Source organism: Agelaius tricolor, unplaced genomic scaffold (assembly GCF_023055355.1).
Source record: "Agelaius tricolor isolate 1412-34295 unplaced genomic scaffold, bAgeTri1.0.p SCAF_10, whole genome shotgun sequence".
NCBI lineage: Eukaryota > Metazoa > Chordata > Aves > Passeriformes > Icteridae > Agelaius > Agelaius tricolor.
Window position 1 is genome coordinate 26,365,001 of NW_027269270.1, and position 25,127 is coordinate 26,390,127.

At 41.5% G+C, this 25,127-nt stretch overlaps 1 protein-coding gene across 14 annotated transcripts in view; it reads left to right on the forward strand.

Annotated features, from left to right (window-relative positions):
• KALRN (kalirin RhoGEF kinase) overlaps positions 1-25,127 on the forward strand; it is a 465,290-nt gene that overhangs the window by 331,924 nt on the left and 108,239 nt on the right. For all 14 annotated transcript variants that reach the window (XM_071435302.1, XM_071435301.1, XM_071435303.1 and 11 more), the window contains 4 exons: positions 648-838; positions 1,236-1,337; positions 2,028-2,170; positions 3,315-3,417. In XM_071435302.1, coding sequence (XP_071291403.1) covers positions 648-838; positions 1,236-1,337; positions 2,028-2,170; positions 3,315-3,417 — 539 coding nt within the window. The remainder of the gene's footprint in view (positions 1-647; positions 839-1,235; positions 1,338-2,027; positions 2,171-3,314; positions 3,418-25,127) is intronic.

Here is a 25,127-nt window from a genome sequence, read left to right on the forward strand (position 1 = left end):
CAAAACAGCTTGTGTTTAAAAATGTTAGCATAGTTATGCCAACGATTTTTTAAAAAAGCACTAAAAAAATATTTTAAAACTACAGGGGAAAAAAGTTTGATTGGCACAAAGTGAAGTCTTTTATTGGCTTATTATTGTGTGGAGTGTTTCTGAAATGTAAGTTTTATTCTCAACTGAGATGCTTTATTGTGTCTCACACATTTTCTTGGCCTAGGAAAATAATTTCCAGCCTGGCTTAAGGAAAACCAAGAAACAAGCAGAATACTAAAACAAGTGAAAAAAGGAACTAGTGCCAGTAGCTGGGCAGTTCAATAAGCTCAGGTGATTAAAATTGCAGGAGGGCAAACTGAATTTGTAATGAAGTGCATAGGATTTCTTGCAATGCAGTTCTGTGTACAGTAACCACCACTGAACCCTTCATAATATTATTTTTGAGTAATTATTACAAGACTTCAGCAGCAGCCTCATTTAGCACATAGGATGTATTTGACCTTCAATGAGGTAATTACATTGCTGCAGTAGGAAAAAAAAATAGAAAAATATTATCACTGGGGCAAAGACCCTTTTATTTCAAGTCTTGACTTTGGTGTTTCTGTGAATTGCTTGTCCCAATAATAAATACAAATGATTGTATTTTGTGGCTTTAGGGTTTGATGAGAACCTTGATGTCCAGGGAGAGCTGATTCTTCAGGATTCCTTCCAAGTGTGGGATCCCAAGTCTCTCATTCGGAAAGGCCGTGAGAGGCATTTGTTTCTCTTTGAAATCTCTTTGGTGTTTAGCAAAGAGATCAAAGATTCTTCAGGACACACAAAATATGTTTACAAGAACAAGTTACTGGTAGGTGTGGCTGCAAAGAAAATATTCTGGGTGTTGTGTTTTTTGTAGGTGGAAGTGATGTTTTGGAGGCTCGCGTGTCCCCTGCTGGGTTGGGGATACTTTTGTCCCTGGAAGGGCTGGCCCTGAGTCCTGCAGGGCTCGCCTGGAGTGAGTCTGGAGAGGTTTAAGGTAGTGAGATGTGAAGGGTGGGGGAAATGCAAGCAGGATCACTCCAGCCATTCACTTCCCTGCCCCCCCAGAGCTTTTCTGTTCCTTTCATCTGTGTGTAGCAAACGGAGATAAAATCCCATTCCCCTACCCATCCCAGCCTCCCCACTTCTTCCTACAAGAACAAAGTTTTCTGGACTCATGAAGCTTCATATATATGAAATCTTTCATCATCTCTCCTCCACACTAGACCTCAGAACTGGGAGTGACTGAACATGTTGAAGGAGATCCCTGCAAATTTGCTTTGTGGTCTGGACGAACACCATCCTCAGACAATAAAACAGTGCTGAAAGTAAGTCTTTTCTATTTGTTTTCTTTGCCTTTAGCACTTCTAGTTCAGGCCTTGGGAGCCCTGAATGAAAGGTCAGTTTCTTCCCTCCTCATATTCCCATGGCTTCCCTATCTGCCTGTGGGGTCATGCCTGCAGCAGGAGCAGCTGAGCTCTAAGGCCTCAGTAGCACCTGGGACAGTCCTGCAGCCTTGCTGGAATTGCACCTCCTCTTGCAGCCTGGGTTGAGCAGCTGCTCACTGACACAGGGCAGGTCTCAGGCTGCTTGGCTTGGAGGTGTAATTCTCTTAGTCCTTTGCCACTGGGCTTACCAACAACCAACCTCTTCCACAGACCTCCAGAGCTGACAGCATGTTCTGTCAAGTGAGTCTCTGCTGAAGAATCCATGTCATAGTTGTTTTGTCTAAGGAATTCCCAGCTGTGCACTGATAACCTGTTTCCCCTCTACAGAGCATGCTGTATTGCTAGCATTAAATGTATTTATCCAGAGCTTAGCTGCTTTCCTGTTGCTTGCCAAGTAGGTCTGGTCAGAGTGCTCTCAGTTCCCTGGAGTTACCAGGGACTCCAGCAGCTGCTGCAGTGCAGCAGAGAGGACAAACAGTTAATCATGACATTCCCAGCTGGCTATGTCTCCTCTACACAAGAGGTGAGAACATGATAAAGTCTTTATCTTTCTGCCTTGTGAAACTTTAGGCATCCAGCATTGAAACGAAACAGGAATGGATCAAAAATATCCGGGAAGTTATTCAAGAAAGGATCATTCATCTGAAAGGAGCTCTGAAAGAGCCCATTCATCTTCCCAAGACACCAGCAAAGCAGAGAAACAACAGCAGAAGGTAACTTCAGTCATTCCCCACAACATGAAATCACTAGTGTGTTCCCAATCCACAGCAATGTGGTGTCTGTGGACTTTTTATTGGTTTTTACTGTAGTCAAAGCAGTTTTCATTGCTCTGCTTTTTTTATGTTGTCTTGGCAAAAGTAGCTAGAAATGGTTTTTATGATATATGTACAAAGAGATTTCATTTTATGCTCCAAAGTATAGAGAACAACAGTAAAAATTCTTCAGAGTCCAAGGTTATAGTTCTTTCCTAAAGTAGACTTTACTTCTTCATATTTGAGTAAAACCAGATTTTTTTCCTTGTTTGGCACATTTAATTGTTTGGCAATCAAAATCATAGTTGATCCTAACAATATATTGAAGAATACATAGTGAATAATCTGTATTTCATTATCTAATACAAACTTGTTTCAGCCTGTCAAGTAATATTAAATATTTTTTGTCAATTTTTTTGATCCTGGATCAAATAGAAATCATAGATAATGAATTGTTTTTCTGTTGTGGCGTTCCCAAAGGCCACCTGTAATTTGAGCACCTTCATTTCCTCATCAAACTTTATCCCTCTTTTACGTTAGGCTGTGTCACAGACACATCAAAGCATAAATAAGCAAGTTACCCAGGAGTTCTGTAGCAAAGCAGAGATCCAGACATTTCCTCTAAGAACATGGTTCAATACAAAAGTTTTCTTGTACAGAATGGTGACATATTTTTTCTTTGTCCCTAAATATATAATTTCTATTATTTAAGTATTTCCTTTGAAAGACCAATAAACATTTAAGATAATTTTATCTGTACAGCCAAAGGTAAGAAAATGTGTTAGGCAGCCCCTGTGAGGTAAATAGGTAGAGCTCTATGCTGTCTTTATCTATATTTGAATAGCATCTTTATGGCTTAGTATTAAATTCCTCAAGAAGTTTAAACAAATGTTGTGATTATGTGCAAATACAAACCCCATGGCTGAGGGTGGCATCCTTCTAAATTGCAAGAGCTCTACAGCATCATGGGCTGCCTCAGAGGGGTAATTTTAGCACAATCCAGCTCTGTCCTGCTGACTCAGCACTCCTCAACTCCACCTCTCACATTGTGCTCACTGGTGCTGTGTTAAGGAATGTCATTGATTCCCAATCACCTCTCTTGCAGGGATGGAATAGATGATGCAGACAGCCAAGGGGATGGCAGCAGTCAACCTGACACCATTTCCATTGCCTCCAGGACATCACAGAACACAGTGGACAGTGATAAGGTAGGACTGAAATGTGGAAATACCTGGCAGGTAATTGTCCCCAGAAGAATGTAAGTGAAAATAGAATAGAAGGCAAAAGAAGACAATCTGTCTTCTGCTGAGTGAGCTGAAACTGGTATTCCCCTTCACTAGGTTATTAACACTCAGTCTATTTCTGTGTGCTTGTCAGTACTGCTCTTCTACACAGTAACATCTCAGTTACTGCTGCTTGTTTGTGGTTAATACACAGAGATTCAATTGGCTCTGAAGGAAAAGCCCAGAGCAACCTTTTCTTGCCTAGTAAATCTTGTCCTGTGAGATCCAGCTTCTGAACGAGCAAACAGCTGCTTATGTTACATATTTCCCTCTGAGCTGAAATCAGTTGTTTGTTGGAGGGAATGCAGGTACTTAGACACCAATTAATGCAGCAACACTGCCATCCTGGCTGCTATCTTGAGAGCCTGGGAGACCTCCCATTTCCAGAGATTGTGATTGTGGACCCCTCTCCTCACAGACATATGCTGGAACATATGGATGGCCCTGAGACACGCTGGGTTCTGTTGGAAAGCTGCATGCTGTCAGCACTTACATACTTGTCATTTTACTTGTCAGACAATCTGAGTCCAGATCCCCAGCTCCACTAGGATGCCTCACTTGAATTTGTCACCCTGATACATCCAGCTGTGCTCTTCCACTGGATTAGCAGTTGATTGTAGGAGAAAATGGGCAGTTAATAATTACCTCAGCTACACTGATGGGATTTTTCATATCCCCTGAGAGAATGCCCATATTCTCTTCATGTATTGTTTTGAATCACATGTAACTTGAAAAAAGCTGAATTCTCCCATGCCTTTATGGATTTACATATTTGCCAGGGCTTTAATTATGCTGCCACTCAGACAAGGTAGAAGGGTGTCTTCACAAAATCAAAGTCCAAGCTTTGGTTGTAAAGTTCACAGGTAAGGTTCAGTGCAGACACTGTTTTTAAAGCTGGACTCAGAAATATAAGTTAATTGCAAATAAATTACCTTTGTAAGACCATCTGTTGTATTTGTCTTAAATGCGTGTCCCCATGATTTAACTTTTTTGTCCAATAATGTTAATTAGAAAAGTACTAAGCCTTACCATCCAAAGGCCACTGTAATGTATGCAAATACTTTGCCCGATGTTTGAGAAGTCTTCAATCCACATGGACTTGTCTTACTTTCTGTGTTTTTCACATTTATCATTCCTGCTAAAAGGCCCTGACTTAGTGCAGTACTTGAGCTCATGCTTAATTTTAAGCACTTGCTTAAGCTTTGCTCGTTCCCCAGCCCCTTGTGTTGGTTGCATGAATTCTGGCCACGTCCAGGTAAGATGCTCCATGTTGCATGCTGCAGCTGCATATAAGGGCCATGGTGCCAACACAGGCTGTGTACCCTGAAAGACAGCCCAGCGTGGCAGGAGTTGGTTTAAGGATGCAAGACTGGAAACATTTATAGGAATTTCTATCCAGAACCTTGTTTGAACTGAGCAGCAAATGTGTATGAGATAAACTGAGTAAAGATCGTACAGGGAAAAAAGTTGTTACCACTGGGGAAAGGGTTGTGTCATGCTTTTAACTTTTTTTGACTTGCTGACCTAAGGCTGTGTGGTTTTGTGTCCTGTTATACATTTAATGAATAGAAACAAATTTGAGTGTACAGCTAAGGCTAAAGGTTACTAGTATGTGCTTTGTTGAACCTGAGGTAGCAGTGTATCATCCTTAACTAGAGAGGCAGCTCCTGCTGAACAGTTTCCATATTGTCTCTGATGCTAATGCCAGAATACTGTGCAGAATTCAGCTCCTAGAGTGCTGCATTATCATGTCTTTGCTCCAAGGAGAATGAACTCCCTGCATCTCTTTATAGTTCTCACTTTTTCTGCACAGTGTTACCCAGATTAGTGGCAGATGAAGCTGAGCTGCCTTGCCTCCTGCTGAATTGGCAGAGTCACACCCGTGTTCACTCAGACATTGGGCTCACCTGCTGGCCCCTGCTGTGCAGGGACTGTCTTGTCAGCAGATCCAAAGCTCTGAAAGGACTCCTAATGGTGACATTTCACCACATGGGATTTTTTCCTTCAGTGTGTAGTTGAGTTTTTCTTCTAGGAGGGTCAGAATGAAACGAGATTGGCCTGGGAGGTGTTATATTCTCACATGGATGGGTGCTAGTTATCAGCACTGGAAGGCAGGACCATATCATGGTCTCCAGGTAGGTTTTCTTGGCAGAGCTGACAGTTCATGGCACACATGCTGTAGTTCATGTAGCATACATGCTATAGTTAACTCCTGTGGGGCTGATGGCAGCTCCAGTGGGTACAGGGTTCAGCAATCAGGGGTTTCCCTGCCTATTTAACTCCAGCATAGTCAGCAGACTTATTCCCATGAGTTCAGATTCAAGACTAGAAGCTTTTTGCAGCTGCAGCCTCCATGGGTGACTTCTCTATGTGCCCCAGTGAGCTCTCCATCCAGAGGAACCAATGGAAAGAGCTCCTACCTTTAGAAACTCTGGCTGTTCAGAGCAGCTTCATCTGCAAACCCATGCCAAGAGCTTTGCCCTGCCAGCAGCGTGCCAGGATGGCTGCAGATTCATCCTGCCTTGGGACCATCTATGTATTAACTCCATGCCAGAAGCCATTCTCAAGTAACATGTAAGAGTTGATATTACTCTCTGAAGCCAAAAGAATTCAAAGATTTAGCTGACACACTTTGTTCTTTCCCTAAACCTTGCTATTATGCCTGAGGATTGCCTAACACATTAGTTGAATGCTCAGACGCATTTGTCTAAAATGTCAAACAACATTTTAGACAAAGAAAATCACAACTTCTCAAAGATTCTCAATTTCAAGTAGCACTTTTGCTTAACAACACTCCTCATGCCTCAAGTCACATGTATTTCTTTCAACTTATTTGTGAGTCAACTCCTCCTGAGTTGTAAGTAGCAATTTCTGTTTTCTCTCACCATGGCACAGCCCTGGAGCTAAGCTTTACTTTTGCATTTCAAACTCCTAAAAAGACAAAAAGGGTTTTTGTTGTTAAGTGGGAATGAAATAGCCTTACTGTAAATTCAGCCAGGATTTGTTTCCTCTCAAGACATGTGAATGTGGCCACAATATTTATCAGGGGGATCCTTTGGTGGAGATGATGGAGCACTTTGACTGGGGGCTGAGCCCTGGTTCTGCTCTGTCACTCACATGTTGGATGCCATCAAAAAGTACATTTGATGGCACATTGCCCTTTCCTTTTTTCCCCCTTGTTTGGGTGAGAAATTTGTAGGGGGAGACAAAAATTCATGTAAACATTACATTTATACATTAATTACAGCATTGTCCTCCACTATCCCAGCACATGATGCAGGGCTGAATTCAGACCTATTTTTGTAACGTTTATGGTGGCAAACTCTGCTTTGAAAACACTCAGTTATGTGCCTGACCCCAGAAGTGTTATTAAGCCTTTAAGACCTTAAGTATTCAGACTTCCCTGACTGCAGGGAGTCGTCAGGTGATTATATATAAAGACTCTCCTGATTAAAAAAAAAAAAAAAAATGTCCTGGTCTGTTTAAATATCTGATTAAGTAGCTTCTTAAATCTGGATATGAGTATTTAATATCTTTACTTTCCTTGGGCTTTTCTCTGTCAAAAATATGTAAGTCAATTATCTGCAGGCTCAAACATTTAATTTTCATGAACTACTATGTAGTAGAATTACAGACTTCAAGTAAGTTCTGCACCTTTGTAAAATGAAAGAAGGAGAGAAGATATAAAATGATTCTTTTTCCATTTGCAGTCCATGACTACTTCTCTATGCAATCTATAATCTAAAATACCTCATACACAGGAAAATAATTATTTGAATTGTCATTTGGATTGTGTAAGTTTTGTACAGAAGAGGGAAAATGGGTTGATGACCCAGACTCATTGCTAAAGAATCAATAGATAATGAATACTATTACAGTAATTGCAATTCCCATTGAGCATCCAGGTCAGGTCCTAGGTAACCCACTACACAAAACTTCTTCATCCTTTTCCAAAAGCCAAAGGAGACAGCTTTTGTTCTATACAGTAAGCCCTCTTCAGCTTGCTATCTAAAATCCTCTCCTTAGAGAGAAATCCTTGCCCTATTCACAGCAGACAGGATTTCAGTCTTTATATTTGGATTCAAAGCAGTGGGGAATTGCATAAAGGAAATGTTACATGCAGGGCATTCTCATTTGTTAAGCCCATTGAGCTGCTGGCTTGTGAAACAGCTGTTTCTGGTGATACTGGTCCAGCTTCCAATGGCCTCCTTTTTGTTGGCTTTTATAGAATACTGAGGAGAGCAGTTCTCATTTCCTTCTGTTGTTTTTGGATGTGGAAAAAGGCTCTGAAATGTGAACTGAAAACGTTTTGCTCTCTAAAAATAAATCTACATTATACACTTTTATCTTTTCCATTAGATACTATACTCAGCTCATCTTTCAGCAGCCATGAGACTGAGATCTTGACCTCTTCCATATTGGTGGCATTATATAAAATCTGGGAATAATCACTCTTCTAATTGAAGGTAATTTGTACAAGAGGGGAGATTTTAGAATTAAGGCTTATTAGAACAAGTCACTTAGGGGCAAATTCTCTTTTCTTGAGAAGCTTCTAATCAAGGTAAAACAGCTTTGATATTGTTGCTGAAGCGGGAAGCGCTCACTCACTGCCCCTGAGCTCTGTGTTGAGTCATGTGCAGGGGACACATTTCTGCTGCAGTGCTGGGGGAATATCAAGGCACAGGGGGTGTTGGCCCCCAGAAGTGCTTGTGTATGGCCAAAACATGTGTCACCATGGCCTGGAGTCTGTGCAGCCCCTGAGCAGTGGGACTGACCTGAACAGCAAACACCTGCCAGTGGAAAAATCTCTCTGCCAGTGGTTAGTGGGTGCTGTGTGCTGCAGCTGATGGGAAGGAAGCTGGAAGGTGCAATGGAAACTCTGTGGCAGAGCCAAGGGAGAGCAGGATCAGGGGAATATGGAGTGGGTGGTGAAGCAGGGAGTCACTTGAAAACAGAATCAGGAGTATTTAGAAGTCCTCCTGTTTTCTGGAGCACTGTGGCAGGTGCCATCAATTTATCTGCCAGGCATTGACCTGAAGAGGTTTCTTCCTCCCACCAAGATATTTTACTCTCAGTAAATTGGATTAAACAACTGTGAGTTTCTAAAGTGCAAAGGAAGGGATTGATTTGGTCTCATTTTTGTAAGTACTGTTGTGGTTATTCTGCCACTGTCTCAGCAGAATATGCCAGAATTCAGTGTACTGTCTGGAGTGCTGCTTCCTTGCAGGGACTGGTGATTTATGGGACCACAAGTAAAACTAAATTTATGTAACAGAAAATGACTGCTGACTGTTAAGTGAATTTTTCCTGTGAAGGTATGATAAAGAGGAGTGAATTATGGCCCCAGAGGATGTATTTCTATTGCTTGGATGCTGCCTAGCATTGGAGCAGTTCTCACACTGAGTCCCTACTGCCCTCACCTGTGGAAAAGAGAAAACTGATAGTGATCAGAGGAAAATCTGACATAAAACATTTTGGCACTTTAATTAGCCTTCTTGAGGGCTCACTAGCTATAGGTGGTTAACTCTTTTGAAGATACTGTCATGTAGTAGCAAAGTGTTTATCTTACCAGGAAATAAATTGTTCAGCCAGGAGCTGACATCTCTCTGTCTCTCTAATGATAATTTCTTAACATTTCCTTAGGCTTTGGGAGGCTGCCTCTCAGTTCTGCCTCAGAATCTTGGTTAGGACCCCTGTAAATTCAGCTTTTCTCTGAGAAAAATATACAAATGTATGTATCTTTTTTTCACTGTGAATGGCTCCCTGAAACTGAAGTCATTGAAGTGACATTTGGAGTTGATAAAATGAGACTGGTTTATCTCTGCTGGCAATGCCTGATTTGGCATGAACTTGCCTTTCTAATCGTTGATGTTCAGTAATATTACTGTGGCACTTTTCTTTTTTTCTCTCTTTCCTATGTATAAGTAAGGACTTTGCCTTTGCTTCCTGTATTTCTTATCAGGAATGCAGCAGTGCCAACATCATAAAATGTTCCAGTTTTTGATTTGCAGAGCTCTACTTGTCTCTCTAAATTTGATGCTTTTTAGTCTTTTGGAAAATTAACTTGAGGCTCTTGGAGTGAAATATAACACACTCAAACAGGCAAGGTACAAACTATGTGTTTAGATTTCCAAATGAAGGAAATCTGGACTGAAGTGCTGCACCTACTTTGAATAGTGCAAACTTTTGTGGGCACTCACAGAAAACTCTGAAGCTCAGAGGGACCCAAATAATTACAACCATCCTTTGCTCAGTGTTGGGGCTGTGCTCTACCTTGGTGTAACTTAATCTCTGCTTTGGGACTTGGCTGATAGGTCTCACAGTGCCTTTATTTGTCTGTACACTAGGCACTGTGGCTTGGAGCTGTACAGGAATTTACCCACCTGCCATCTGCAGCAGAGCAGCTCTATTTTACTGATTTATAATGCATGTAGCAAAGAATCTGCAGCTCAGGTATTAATACTGGCTCTGCCTACAGCACAGATCTCCCAGGACAATTCTGGGGCCTTGGGCACTTTTTTTTCCCCTGTGAACTTTGAAAAAATGGACTTTGGTCTTCCCTGGATTGAAATCAGATTTCAAAACAATCAGAAAAGTAACTCTCACTAACCTTGAGTTTCAGCCAGGTTCCATCCTGGCTTGAATTACATGTTATCTATCTTTTCTGGCATCCAGTTCTAAATGTAACAGGGAGGTGATCAGGAGATTTACCTCTGAAAAGAGATCTGTCAAGGGTGCAGGTGCTACTGAGTGTAAGGACATTTGCTTTCTGTTGCCAGCCAGTTCTTGCTGCAGCTGTGGGTGGAGGCAGCACCAGGCACAGGCTGTCTTGTTTCACAGAACCTTCTTGGAAAAGGCTCTTCTGGAAAACAAAATAAAATGTGATCAGCTGCTCTTAAAATATAACACTTGTTGGAAGCACTTGCAAACTTCATAGTAATCATTCAGGGGACTTCAGAGAAAGTCCTAATCAGGTAGTGGAGCCCTGTTCATTTTTTCTTGTACTGCGTGGCTGGACAATTTCCCACACACCTAGGAAGGGGTTGATGACAATGGATGAGTTTCCCCAAAGGCCCCTTTTTTTCTTTATCTAGTAGTTGAATTTTACCAAGAAATTTCCCAGAGTGCTGAGTGTTTCACACTGTGAAAATAACAGCAAAGCCAAAACATCTGTAGTGCCCATGGAAATAGCAATCACATTGTTCTTTGGGTAATATTTCCAGGAAATAACTTCATAAAAGGCAGGCATGAAATTTGCCATGCATTTTAAGTATTTCAGCTCGGATTTCTCAAAGTGCTATTGCACTTGAGAAGTTCTTGCACTCAAAATTCTTGGACACAATTCTTTCCCCAAAGGAAAGCCATTCCTGTTGTGGTCAGTGCAGGGTCACTGCACAGCACCCACAAATTTATCTCCAGACCTGTGTAAGAAACAGCAGATATTTTCTTAGCACATCTCCAAAGTTTGGTTGGATTTTTGTGGCTATAAATAACTGCAAATATGAATCCAGATTCAGTTGAGTGATCAGATGCTGAGAACAGATCCAACTGCAAGTTCCTGAAAGTGATGTTCTACAGAAAGGAGTTCTTCAAAGATGTCTTTTCAGCATTTTCCTCCATGCAGAGCTTGCAGTTACATCCAGGGCAGGTAGAATATGCTCCACTTCTCTTTTATAGAGTGTGTAATTTTGTAAATTTTCATTTCTGTTTCTATCCATTTCATAAAGAACATTTGCTATTGACTTAAATAAATTATGCTTTTGCATTTAGGACATAACAATCAGCATTCAGAATGCTTTCAGTCTTATTCTTAGGTCTTCTAAATCTAATGCATCCCCTTTGGTGGAAAAGAAGTAAATCAGTAACACTTGAAAATATAAGTCCCATTATGATAAAACAAGTGTATAGAACTCCTTCAGACTGGAGGTCTCCTGAGAACACTGTAGATATAAATATTAACACGTTCCTGTTGAGGGTATTTAAATGTAATTTCAGTGGTAACCCACTTGATCTCTCCTTTCTGTTCCTGCCAGCAGTGTGAAAATCAGATTCTGTACTGATGTGCTGATGGACACATTCCCCAAAGAGGTGCAAGGCACACAGTCAGAGTTTCTATAATCATATAATCTTAGTTCATGTGATGAGTATCCTAAATCCACTGCAAATGTCATATCTCTCAATCACAAGGCAGTTCTGAAGCATGTATGAATCTGCTTAGGCAGGATGGCTGTAATTTTAAAATGTACAGAATATGGTGGAGAGTGCTGCCCTTTAAAAGATGGTTGGAAACTCAGCTATGGACAACACTATGGTCTTACACGACAGGAAATAAGCTCCATATCAATAAATCTATATTACTTAGCAAACAACACAAAAAGATATTTTAATGCCTGTTGTGAAGAAAGAGGATGTTTAAGTTAGGGGGATGTTTAAGTCAATGAGTTTGATACAATCGGACTATGAAGGAAGGAAGTACAGGAAAATCCCTGTTTTTATTTCAAAGGCATGACCAACCTCAGTGATTTTAAAATAGAAGGATTAAGATAAATTATTGATTTGCACAGAAGAATTAAAGGATATTCTGTTTTTCAGCTCTGCAGAGGGACCAGCTGTTGTTTCACTTTTATAAATGTGCTGTGATTTTCAAAGAATCAGATGTAAAAGATTTGTTGCCAATTACCTTGCATTAGAAATGGAGTTGGATTTCAGGTGGGAGAGGAGTTTCTGTCTCTGAACTGGTCTTTGACTGGGGAAAAGTTCAAATTGATTCATGTTAGTCAAAATTAGTATTTTTTCCAGCAAAAATGGTTAGGCAAAAGCATATGTATTTGAAGAGATCAGGTGATTGAGTGCCTTCCTCCTCTATATCCACTAATGTAAGTCATTAAAGGCCATTTCCTATTATTGCTTATCAAAACTAACACTGTGTTCCTTCTCCTCCTCCTCGTGAGCAATTCTTTTTCACCTCTGTGCTTGCCCCTCGTGCACAGCAGAGGATGCCAGTCCTGGAGTGACACTGCTGAGGTGATTCCTCACCTTGGGCTGCCATGGACTGACCTGCACCATCACCTCTAAGGGGGGTGCACAGCACCTGCCCACACCCCCTTCCCAAAAACCTGACACCACTTTGGAAACCAGCCTGCTCAGACAAAAAATGGACACTCCTGCCTCAGCCTTGTGCTGGTGTTCCAATTTAGTCTGTTGATTAAAGGAAAAAAATAGTTAATTAAAAGTGGATAGATTATGGGGTCCTGTCCAGATGAGGACATAAATAGAATAGGAATTGTCCTTCAGTGTTCTGGGGTTGTCTCTGTATCCATTCTTGGGCCACTAGACCATCTAAAGTACTTTGCATGGAAAGAAAGGAGCAAACAGTATTCAGAACTTGTTTTTTAAAAAGGGTATTTTTATTCTTTTTTTAAAATTTCATCTCAAGTTCAACTTTCTATGTTGTCATTAAGCAAGAAGTTGTTCTTCATCTAAATCTGATTGTTCTCCTCCTGTTCTTCAAAGAGTTTGAGTTCATGTTTATTTTTCCTATGCTGTTGTTTTGAGCTGTTTCTGGGGTTTCATTCTGGTGATTATAGTGTGTTTGTTTAATTTGGATGTACAATATAAAATATATCCCTCTGGAGGAACGATATGTTTTCTTTTTGGCATAGGTTTTTTTTCATTTTAGAATTCATAATTTGTGTGTGGTTAATGCTTACTAGAGGTGCCAGGTTCGTTCAAGAAATTTAGAAAACCTTGGAACAAGATGGTTCCAGCTATAAAGGGCACATAGGGATAACACAGAGTAACTGTCTAGAAATGAAGAAAAGTTTAAGTGAGATCAGAACCTTATTGTTAGGAGCTGACCTTTGAGCAACACTAAACTTCATTGATCCAAGGACATTAGAGGACACTGGACATCATTCAAGTTTGAAGTTAATATTAGCAAGAGGTTTGATATTGGAAAAAAAACTGTGTGTGAAGGTGGGGGACTAAAGGAAACAGTTCCAAATTCCTTTTTTCTTCATATCAAGGCGATCAAGTCAGGAAAATACAGTTCACAAACAATACTTATAAGAACACCTTAAATTCAGTTGTGTAGCAGCTTTTAGGTGGGTGTTCAGAAATTCTGCTGAAGGGTCTCTGCTTTCATTAAGTGTATATCTGCAGCAGCACCCATTGCCACCTTGCATCCCCTCTGAGTGATGTTAGTGTGTGCTGGTGGCCTTATCCAGATTTGGCTGACTCTTGGGCTGGTGAATTTACCCTTTCCTGGGGAGTCATCAAGACTGAGTGTCTCCAGAGCTCATCAAGTCTTGAGACAATCTCACAGCCTACCATCCCAGCTCATGCTTCTCCTCTGTTCACCCTGCTGTCTGCTGGTAAATGTTTCTCCATCCAAACATGTAGATAAAACTTTCTAAAACTCATTGATGCATTCTCCTGTGGCATGGCCCTCGTACAAGGTGGAATGCCTGATGATGGGCAAGAGGGAGCAGCCAGATAGTGAGATAACTGATTTTAACTCTTGACCTTAGTCTTTGTGTGTTGCCTGGTTGAGCACAGCTGTGACCATGAAGTATCAGAAGCACACAGGTACTGGACTGGGAGGCAATAGAAGGAGGCATGGGACATGGAGGGCAAGCCACAGGGAAGCACATAGCTGGCAAAGTAGCTGAGGGAGGTGAAAGCTTTCCTGAGAACTGGGATGTTCCATGTGAGGAGACTGGAGAAAGTGATCACACCACTCAGTAAATCATTATTTTGTCTTCTCTTTCTCCTTAAATCCCAGTATGGGATTCTTTTTTTTCTCACCCTTAGGTCAAGTAGGTAGGAAAAGGCTTTGAGTTACGGGAAGGGCTATTCTGGTTTCTTCTGCTTGTCTACAAACTCATGGCCTTTTCAGTGATCTGAGGCAGTATTTGTTCTCCAGCCAAGTATTTTTGTGCAGGCTGCTCCAGGAGGCACCTCCCTGCCTTGGATTCAGCATTCACCCCACCTTGTAAACCACATGCATGCCTTGCTACTGGCAGCTAACAGAAGGGAGAGAGGCATCCAAAGCTTCCCCCAAGCCTCTGTGTCCAGGATCCAAGTGCTGCGGTTGTCCAGACCAACTTTATTTTTCTGTTTGTGTCTTGTATTAATTTAAAACCCACTAACAATCCAAATCAAACTCTCCTTTCTCAAATGTGTGCAGGCAAGAAGCAGAGGAGTGTGAAACATGGCACAACTCCACAAGCCCTTTTCTGCCTGGGTTAATTTTCCCTGATACTACAGCATCACTTCCTGACCGTGGTTGCAAATAAACAATTACTGAAAGCACAAGGCTGGACCACACATGTGTGTTTTCCACTGGCATGGAGAAAAGCTGTGTGTTGATGGCTGATTATTTATTTTCACAAGAGTCAGTTTTTATGTCTTTAGGGCACCATCTCTTGAGGTGCTGATCCTTCTCAGCTTGCAGGAAGAATTGAGGGTGGGAGCCAGCTGTGCCCCACAGGTCCTGGGCCTCAGCTGGCATTATTAGTAGAAGTTCTCTAGTGTTGATATTTACTGCATGATCCTAAGCAGTCAATAGGAAAGGACAGCAGGGGTCTACCCAGCAGAAGGAGCACTTACCCAAGCCATGTGATTTTCCTTTAAAACTCAAGTCATTAAACCATCAGTTAGAAGTGTGACATTTATATAGAGAAAAGAAAGGAAATTGAAATGCACACAGAGAAACTTCAGCCTTCTGGCTTGTTGCAGATAATGCAGTGAGAGCTGATTTTCATATGAATTTAACTGATTGTACTTAGAAGTGTCAGGGCCATGTTCTCCATCCATCACTGCCTATAAAATGGGCAGAATGGCATTCAGCTGACTGGTCTTTGCCATCACATCCTGGGCAGTCCCCTACTGTGCAGGCTTCCCGTGTGAGCTGGGGCAGTTTAAAGGCTGATGGCCCCCTGAACCTCTCCAGCAGCAGATCCAGCCTGGCCCAGCTCTGTACTGGCTTAAACAGCTGTGACTGCAGGGACAGGCTGGGGACTGAGGTTCTTGAACAACCTGGCTTTTGTTGCAGTGGCTACCAGACTATGGCAGCATCCCCATCCCTCTGCCTCTCAGATATAACAGAGGTGTAAACCAGGCCTCCGGGGGTTTTGTGGGTTGCCTTTGGAAATCTCAGAGGTTTCACATTCTTTTTTAGCTTCTGGCCTCAGTGCAGTTATTTTGCAGAAACTCCTTCCAAATCTGAAGTTCTGCTGCCCTCCCTGGGAACTGAACCTTTGGTACCTTTTACCTTTATGAAACCTCTCTCCTTCAGCCTTCTGGGAGAGAAATTTGAGGACTGAGAAAGGACCTTAAAAAATCAACCCTTTCTCAGGCTCATCGAGTTCCTGCCTTATGACCTTCTCTTTGTGTGATGCCCATGTGTTATTTATGAGCACTTGGCTGCTCGTTTCCACAAAAAAAAATTGTTGAGGCTGAAGTGCAATTAGTTATGTGGCACTGCAAAGGGCAAGAAGGGATGGTGAGTGCTGTTGTACTGGGTTAGGCAGCTGCTAAGGTCAGAGATGCAAGGCACAAAAGGTAAGTCTTTTGAAGAAATGCAAAAGAAACAGGGTGATACGTAAATGAGTTTAATTTCAAGTCAAGGAAAGCACCTCACTGTTCACCAGGTGAATATCTGGCTCTGGCCTCTCATAGATCCACATCACATCCAGCCTTTCAGGATCAGCTGCTCAGGGTTTTGTTTCACTAGGAGCAGGATTTGCCTCCAGCCTTGGAACAAATCACTTTCCCTGTGAGGGGGAGATAAAAGAATAAGATAGTTAAGTAAGAGCTGGGCTGAAGCAGATGTCTTTTAAACAAATATACAACTTATTTTCCATCTGCTGGTTCCCAAGTCCTTGCTTGCTGTGAGAGAAAAAGAGCAACACTGCTACATTTCAGGAGAACCAGGATGTGCTCCCCAGGTACAGATCTGAAAGGTGGCCACTTGCATCCACAAACCTGGCATTTTTGCTGATAAGGGCAATACAGTAACTGCTGAAATTGATCCTAATGAATGAGCCCATTCCTCTGCTTTTTTAATGTTATAACTGATTAATTCCCCAAAGAACTCTTCTGGGCATCCCATCCCTATGTAAAGACTATGGCTAAGTGGCTTAATAGGATAAGTGCTTTATAAAACAGCTCTGTAATATTTTAGTTGTCTCTTTTCATTTCAGTAACAAGCATAAGGGAAGCTAATGTCCCAGTATACAGGGATTTGCAATCACCATTAATGGGGATAATTCCCCTCATGGGAAACAATAAAAAATACCATTGCAAGAGCTAGAACACTCTTCTAGCTTTGCATTTTTGTCACAACAGATTGTGTCTCTCCTGCTAAATTTCTTTGTGCTCTAGAGGAGAAAATAAATCTGGCAAAGAGAAACAACTTTAATTGTAAAGATAAACTCATGATGGGGCACAGTAAGGGTTTCTGAGTTTCCCAAGACAGCAGCTGTATGATTGAGGAAAATGAAATAAAATCATGGTAGCTATTAGCAGTTCAATGAGTTTTAAATGAGCCCTAAATGATGGCAGAATTAAGAAGAGTTTTTGCTTTTTTCACATGATCATCACTAACAGAAGGGGTCTCACTTGCTGTTTGTTCTATTTTGATGGTAAATCCTGTCCTAACAAATATGTTGACAAGCTGTAAGAGAGCAACTGACTTCAATTGCATGGGAGGTCTGTCTCATATTCTGTATCCATCTTAGATCTGGTTTTCTATGTCTTTAAAATATGCAGCAATGGAGATTAATACATTGGTTTGCTTTTTAATGAGTGAACCTTGGATTTGAAGGTTTGCTGCAAACTCTTTTATTTAAATGCTTTCATATTTCTGGCGCCATGCTTAGAATGTTATGCATAGCATTATCTGGCTATTAACTCTTGTGACAAGATGGATTTTAGGATTAAATAAATTGTGAGCATTCCTTTTAAATTGCTGGAGCTAAAGGGGTTAGGAGTGTAGGAGTGTTAGATTACCCAGCTGCAGTCATTCCCCCTGCACAGCCTTGTGATGTGTTACAGGGGTTCTGGTGGCTGAGTAGGAGGAAAGAAGTCACTGGAAGCAGCTTGGATTGCACAGCCTTGACTCACCACACAGGGTAGGTGACCAAGCTCTTTCAGGAGCAGCAGGCAGAGGGAGGGAATGGCAGCCTCAATTTAGCACAATATAAGCTCCATGCTGGGCATATAGTTACTGTCCTTTGAAATCAGTCAGATTTGAACCTTTTGTGCTTAGTTGTGATTGCTATGCTGCATTTTTTTCTTTGCCTACCATTATGAGCTGGTGCACTGTGCTAAAGCAAGTGATTATTCCAGGAGCTGTTTGAGGGTCAGCATGTTTCCATTGTGTGACTGGTCCCAGTGATTTTTTTGGTGCAGAAAAAGAGTTTCTCTTTTCTTTAACTGCGATATAGCAAATATAGAATTCTCTCCTGTTAGAAGTGTTGTGTTAGAATGCACATATGAGCTGTCTGCATTCAGCTGCCTATCCCACCTGTGCATTCCCACCTCCACTTTTGGAAACCATTTCCAGGCCAAACCCTGTCTCTTTTAAGCACATGTGAACTGATTTTAGTGGGGCCTGAATCTGTATCCTCTCTTAAGCAGATTATTGCTTTGGAACAAGAGAATGTTTTGAGCCTCCTATTGGCATTGAGCCCACACTAGTCATTTAGTAGAGCAAGGAAGTGTCATGTTTTCAGACCCAAAGATTAAACATTTCCATCCTGTTGTCACACCTGTTTCCATTGAGGAATGCTGGCTGCATGAAGAGCTGCTACCATTTGCAGTCAGCTGTTCCTTGGAACAAGCCATCCTCTGCACACACCTTTCCAGCTTCCGCTAACGTGTGTTCTTGGCTGATTCACTCTTTGCAAACAAACTCTTGACTAGGTGATCATTTCCTTACCTGTTTCTGTTTATTCATGTGTTATTCCCCTGCCTGTTGCATAGTGCACAGTGGTTTATTCCATCTTCAGTTTTTTTAAAGAAAAAATGAAGTTTCTTAACTTTCATTTTTCCATACTTCTAGATCCAGCCTCAGTGTTGCCAGAACTTTGTTCACTGATGCTGGTTAGGTGAGGAACTGCTTTTGTCCCACCATCTCGTTTTAATTTCAGCCAGTGTTTTGGCTGGATAACTGGCCCAGTTATTCAGGTTAGTATGTCTCAGTTGTATCAGGCAAAGGTTTTATAGGTTTTATCTTATTACACTGACTTCAAATACAGCAGAAATTAATGTCAACTTGAATGTCACCGTTGGGTGAGGCTTTCATGTTAATGAAACGGGAAAGGAACAGGAAAAGGGAAGACAGTAAAGAATGAGTTGCTCAGTTCCAAAGAAATGAAATCAGGAGGTATGACCTTTAGTAGGGAAGAACTAGCAGGAGAAGGAATCACATGAACATGTCTCTTATGTCAGTGGATAAATTGAGCATGTTTCAGCACAAGGGGTAATGGGAACAAATGATACTGTGATTGTCTTGTCTGTTCTGTAGGCTTGAGCAGTAGTGTCATTGGTCTGATCTTACCTGGGAAATGGAGAGCACAGGGTGCTTGTGAAAGCCCTTGGTCTGATTGCTGAGGTTGTTATTTTGCAAAAATCAGAAACACTGTCAGGCAGTGTGCCTGGATAGCAGGAGGTGGGAATGAGGCATGGTGCCTCAAGTGCAAATGGTGGGGAGTGGGAGAATGAGAACAGGAATAAAGGGGCTGGGATGGGGAATAAACAGGAAGTGAGGCATGTGGAACAGCCCCAGGCAGTGGCTGGGTGTTCCAGACTTTGGACCTGATGGGATCAGGTCCATGCCCCATTGGGACTGGTTGTGTCCAGGTGCCCTATTGGATTTTGCTTTTCTGGGAGGAGACTGGCGAGGGCAGCCCATGGCAGGGGGCCTGGTGGGACCCAGTTGTTGGCTGCAGCTGAGAAGGAATCTGACACTCTCCAAAGATACCAAGGAGCCTGTTGGCTGAGATTCCTTCTCTAGGAATGGGACAGTATTGATTAAAGGTGTTCCTGGTGCTGGTGTGCTAATGTCTTTCACAGATGAGTAGGAGAAAGGGCTGGAAATATTGCCTTTTGGAGTAGGCTCCTTGCAAGCAAATTACAGGCTGTGAGTAATGAATACATTTGACAGCAGAGTTTTTGATTTTACAACATATTCATAACACCTTGGAGCACTTAGTACCTTGTTAACCCAATTAGTATACTCTGAAACTGCCAAGGCAATCTGAACAGCTGTTAATCACATGCCAAAATATCCATGATCACACTTTGTTATTACTGCAGAGGCAGCCAGGAGTGGACTGGGAAAGAAGCAGGTTTAAACATTGAAATGCACAGACAATTGGTTACAGTAAAACCAAATAATACTGAATCAGAAATTATTACAACAAAATAAGCCATCATACCATAGACTGGCCTGCCTCATTGGCATTTCAGGAACTATAGTGGTGTGTGAGTGGAAGTTGCTTATCCTGGAGCTATGAAAAGAGCTCTACATGGCTTGTGCTGAGCAATGCTGATGGTACCGCTCCAGCCTGGAGGCTCTGCAGGTGTTTTCTAGCATGGCCCAGAAAAAGGAGCACAACGGCAGCCTGCAAGCAATCAGACATACACCTACATCTGATTTAATGTCCTGGCATTGAGCAACTGCAGATTATACCCACCCTGAGTCATTTCCAGTCTCTGGGGTTCAGGGCTAACATTAAAGTGCAGTTCAGCTCTCAGGAACAGGTGATCCTTGATCTCTGTTGCAAGACAGCTTTTAAAGCTGTAAATGTAATGGGACAGTTTGGTCCTGTCCAGGAGAAAGAGGACAGGGGATCATGTTAATTAACATGTCCATTAGGGAGCTGCTTTCCAGATCTGTTCAAGTTTCCATAGCAGAGACTCTTATGCTATAAGAATGTCTAAGCTACAGCAGCAAAGCTGGTATGGTTTCTACTGACATAGTAATGGCTATCTGTGTTCCTACATGAGATATAAATAACACAAAAGATCCTGAGAAACTTTCAGAAATTGCATTTAACCTAAAATAAAAACAGTAAGAGGATTCGTGTCAGATATTCCAACTCACCTGTCAGCTGATAAAATTGCAGTTGTCAAAATCTGCTGTCTCATTTGTAGTTCATACCACTGAATTGCAAACCTGGTATATTTTCTCTAGGAATAATAGTGAAATGACAAATAAAGAGCAGAGTTAATGATGTATTAAACCCTCTTTGTGTAAGTAACGCAAGTTAGCACTTGTTTATAGAAAATAAAATTAAGCTAGCTTGATATTTTTTTATGAGTTTATAATTCAGCTAATAGAGGAAATAGTGATAGACTTTTGTAAGCATTTGATTTGGGCCATGTGATATTTTTATTAACTGAGGAGAATAATAGAAAATAAACATGTGATGTATTAAACGACGGAAACCTGGCTAGTTGACAGATACAGATAAAGCAGAATTATTATAGGGCAGGCAATTTTGTAGAGAAATCCTGGAGAGACTTATCCTTACCTTTATGATATGAGAAATTTTTTAACCTAGTTTTATAAGAAAGCAACATTTTCTTTCATGTTTTCCACATCTGTTTGTACTCTGCCCTCTGACAACTTTTATACCCATTGAATAAATTTCAAGCAACTTGGCAGAAGCTTCTGATCTCAAAAATCATTTCTCTGGAAACCCACATAAGGCTAGGGAGAGCAACCAACAATTTGCTCTGATTAGAAGAAATGCAGTAGTATGAACACATGTATTTATGGACACACACATTACGAGACCCTACACATGGCTGAGAGACCTCATAGGTGCTTGACCCTCAGGAGAAGCTTCCACTGTAGCTGGAGACTGTCCACACAGCCCAGCTCTGTGGGAAGCTGGCCTGGGCTGAGTCTGCTCCTTAGGGACTGCTAGTTATGCATGAGAAGCCAAAAAAATTAAAAGTATGTCGCTAATGCCTGCAGCTGGACGAGCAGTCAGGAGCAAAAAGAACAGGCTGCTGATACAAATAGCTTGGCTGGCTTTCCATAGGTAAACAGGACCAGTCCTAAAAACTGCAGATCTCACTGTCATGGAGGGAAGGACACCAGCCCTCTTTAGGCTCAGGGACCAGTAGTGGTGTGGAGGAGCCCAGGACTGAGGTGGCTTTTCTCTTGCTAGAAATGTGCTAATCCAAAAAGCATGTTTCTTGCAAAAATAACCATTAGTTAAACACAAGCTTGTACTCAGTCTCATGAAAATATGACTGGCACTATCCCTGTTTCTGTGACTCAGAAGATATAGGAGAGTGGAGTCATCCAAGTTAAACATTGGACAACAAAGAGAGATTTAGAACAAAGATCATCTATGTCCCAGGCCTTCTGCTAGGTTTTTTTACCTTCCATATTTGTATGTTCCCATTTTTTAGTGGCAAACCAGTCCACGTGAACATAAAAGCAGCACCTTTCTTAGATGCAGGTTTGTAACAGCTTGGGGCACTCAGCAGTCCTGAGACACAATTATGGTCTGCTCCGTTGCTAAGGCTTTTGGATTTTAATTATTTTGAAAACACATTTGTAGCAGCATATACAAGAGCAACAGGGTAATAATAACAATAAAGCTATGTTGTGTTTTTGGTATAAACTCTTTGGTGTGGAGTTTACGATTTATGTGTTCTGGAACTGGATTCTTGCCTTATAAAACAATGCAGCAGCCTTTTCTCATTTAGTCAGCCATCCATTTTTATTAGGGTGCTCTATACAATGCCTGCAATAATATTATAAAGGTGCACAAGGTTCATTATTTCACAACAAGTGACTAGCCAAGACCATTATTATTTTTATAACAGCCAGGCTTTCTATTGAAATACAGTTTGGATTATAACCTTTTTTTCCTCTTCCCTCTTTCTCTTTTCTCTACCCAAAGGTGAGATGTGCAATTGTTCCTTTTCAGATTGCTTTTCCACTCCCCTACAAAACATGTCGTTTTCTGTGAAATGGATGGATTATAATGGGAACAGATCAGTGATAATGCATTGCTGGAATACAGCTATCCCCAAGAGAGCTTATCATAATATCCAGTCTTCCTAAGCTTCAAAATCTGCAGTTTGGACAGCCTATAGTTCTAACATAGAATCTAGCTCTGATTTTTCCCTGCACTTAGAATTCTTTGATGCTCAAATATTGTTTGGGTTCTGCTGTTTCTGTCACATTGCCATGGCAACTGCCTTGCATAAAATCCAATGCTCAGACAATACAGACCCTGCTTTATACAGGGGCTTCAGACTCAGAAAAGTTGAAATTGTTCAGAGAGATTACTGAAGATTAATGACTGTGCTTTGAGCACTGCAGAGCATATTTCTGAAAATCATGGTAATTAAATAAAAACTGCATGCAGGTGATGTGTTTGTTCTCCTAGTCAGGAGTGTTGACACCTGCTGGCGCCTGCTGGGAGTGGTAGAGTTACAGTAAATCTGCAGTAAAAACACCTGAGGGTCTTATTCCAGCATGTATTTTCTTCATGCTAAATAGCATTGGTGTGTAATTAGCTGTGGTGGTTTTCCTTTGCCTGTTCTCTGGCTGTAAATGGAACCCCCTGACCAGGGCTCCCCACTGGGGCTGGCACAGGTTGATGTGCCCCAGGCTGGTGCTGTGTGCTGGGCTCCCTCAGCCCAATGGGCCCTTGAGGAGGCCAAAGCTCTGGTTCCTGCCACTGGCCTACCGTAATTCCATGATAAGGAAGATGAAAACAGAGCTGCAAATTGCTTGTGCTGAATCATAAACCAGGGTGCGTTTCATGAGCCCGTTAAACGCATGCCCTTGATGTTAAGCATATACTGAGTTCTGCTCAACAAGAACAGATTTTGGTTAAGTCTATTTTTTTAAGTCCTGCACTGGTTTGGAGGTCTTTTAGAGTTGTGAACCACAGTGGGACAATGAATTAAATATGTTGATTAGATTTGCAAAAGTGTTAGCTATTTTCATGTTCAGTAATAACATCTTTAATATTACATGCCACATTAGTTGTAAGCAGCTGTCATGCAGCAAGATTTAAAATAATCTTAATGGGAATCAAGGCATTTTGTCTTCCCCAAAAACAATAGAGCAGTCTTGGTTTAGACTTTGCCTCCCTCCGAAGGTGAGCAGTTCTCCTTGGGATAACCTCCAGAAGCACATCTGTTTGAGAGCAGTATATTACAACCTTATGTTACCAAAACATGTGTACTAGGAAAAGCCTAGCTTAGGAAAAATCTTGTGTATTCTAAGGGGATACAAATATTAACTCAAACCAGATGCATAAAGGCTAGGGACATCTTTGTTCACTACAGCAGGTCTTTCAAAACCTGTTTCAGATCTTATGTCTGCCATATCAGATCTCTGTTTGCAAACATTGAGAAACCTGCAAGTATGGGAATTATTGAAAAATCTTTAAGTGTCAAGCAAAGAAGAAATGCATGCAGTCTGAAAGGGAACAATAATTCATCTTGAGATCTAAACTTGTTTTTAAATTAGCTGTTTGTATGTTAACTTCCTCAATTCGGAAGCTTAGCCATCTGTGTCAGTGAATTAGTTACCCTTTGGCTGAAGTCTAATCATGGTAGGAACAAGAGGCAGGGGAAACAGTAGCCCTAGAGGATCCACAGGGACTATTTCCACAAGGTTGAATTTAGCATCAATCCCAGTACTTAAACAAAGGGTGCCTTTGCATTGCTGCACTGGGTAGGAACCCTGCTGGGCCAGCATGGCAGAAAGGCTGGTGGGGTTGCACAGCTGTTGAGAAGTGTATTTTATGGCTCCCTGGAGATTGTTTGGGTTCATTTCCATATCCAGGACATCCTCTTTGAGGATTGCTGGGTTCTCCCTTGATGCTGTGAGAATAGTAATGATGATAATAAATAAATTTGTATCACCGAATTTGCTAACCTGATGTTCACAGCCAATATAGACCATTGTTCTCCTGTTTGTGGTGAGCTGCAGGTTTTGAAGCAAAAACCTAAGAAGCATTCAGGCAGCTGGGCCAGCCTTTTCCACTGGGGTTATTTCATGTCAACTGCTGCAAATTAGACACCTATAAAATTTATATATGTGTGGGTGTCTGTGCACAGAAATTTAGCTTCCTCAGTATTTACAGAACATAAAACAGTCATCCTTGTTTTAGGCTGGGATGAACATTTCTGTCACATTAAGAAAGGCAACCTTGTTTTATTCTGCAGCTGCTATTTAAATTCTACAAGATCTCTTTTAATTCTAGGCAAAGTTCAAAATGAGATGTTTCAAACATCTGCTAACTATTATGGGTCATGCCTGCTAGTAGAGGCAATAAATTATAGCCAAGAAGAGCATCAAATGTCTTAATAATGTTTTTAGTTCGTTACTTGAAAGTTTGTCTTCTTTCAGTGTTATCTGTTCTCTTTTTGATCATGGTAGTCAACATGCCTACAAAGAAGATTGGGCTGTTGGGTCAGGTGGTTGGGATTGCAATGGGATGAGGGTGACACCCTCTAGTTTAAGTTAGGGGGAAAACAACAAACAAGTTGGTTTCTCTATTTCAGAGCAGAGAGAAATCTAAATCAATCACAGAAGCTCACTCTCTGTGCTGCGTGCCAAAAACAAGATGGGTGGGTCTAGC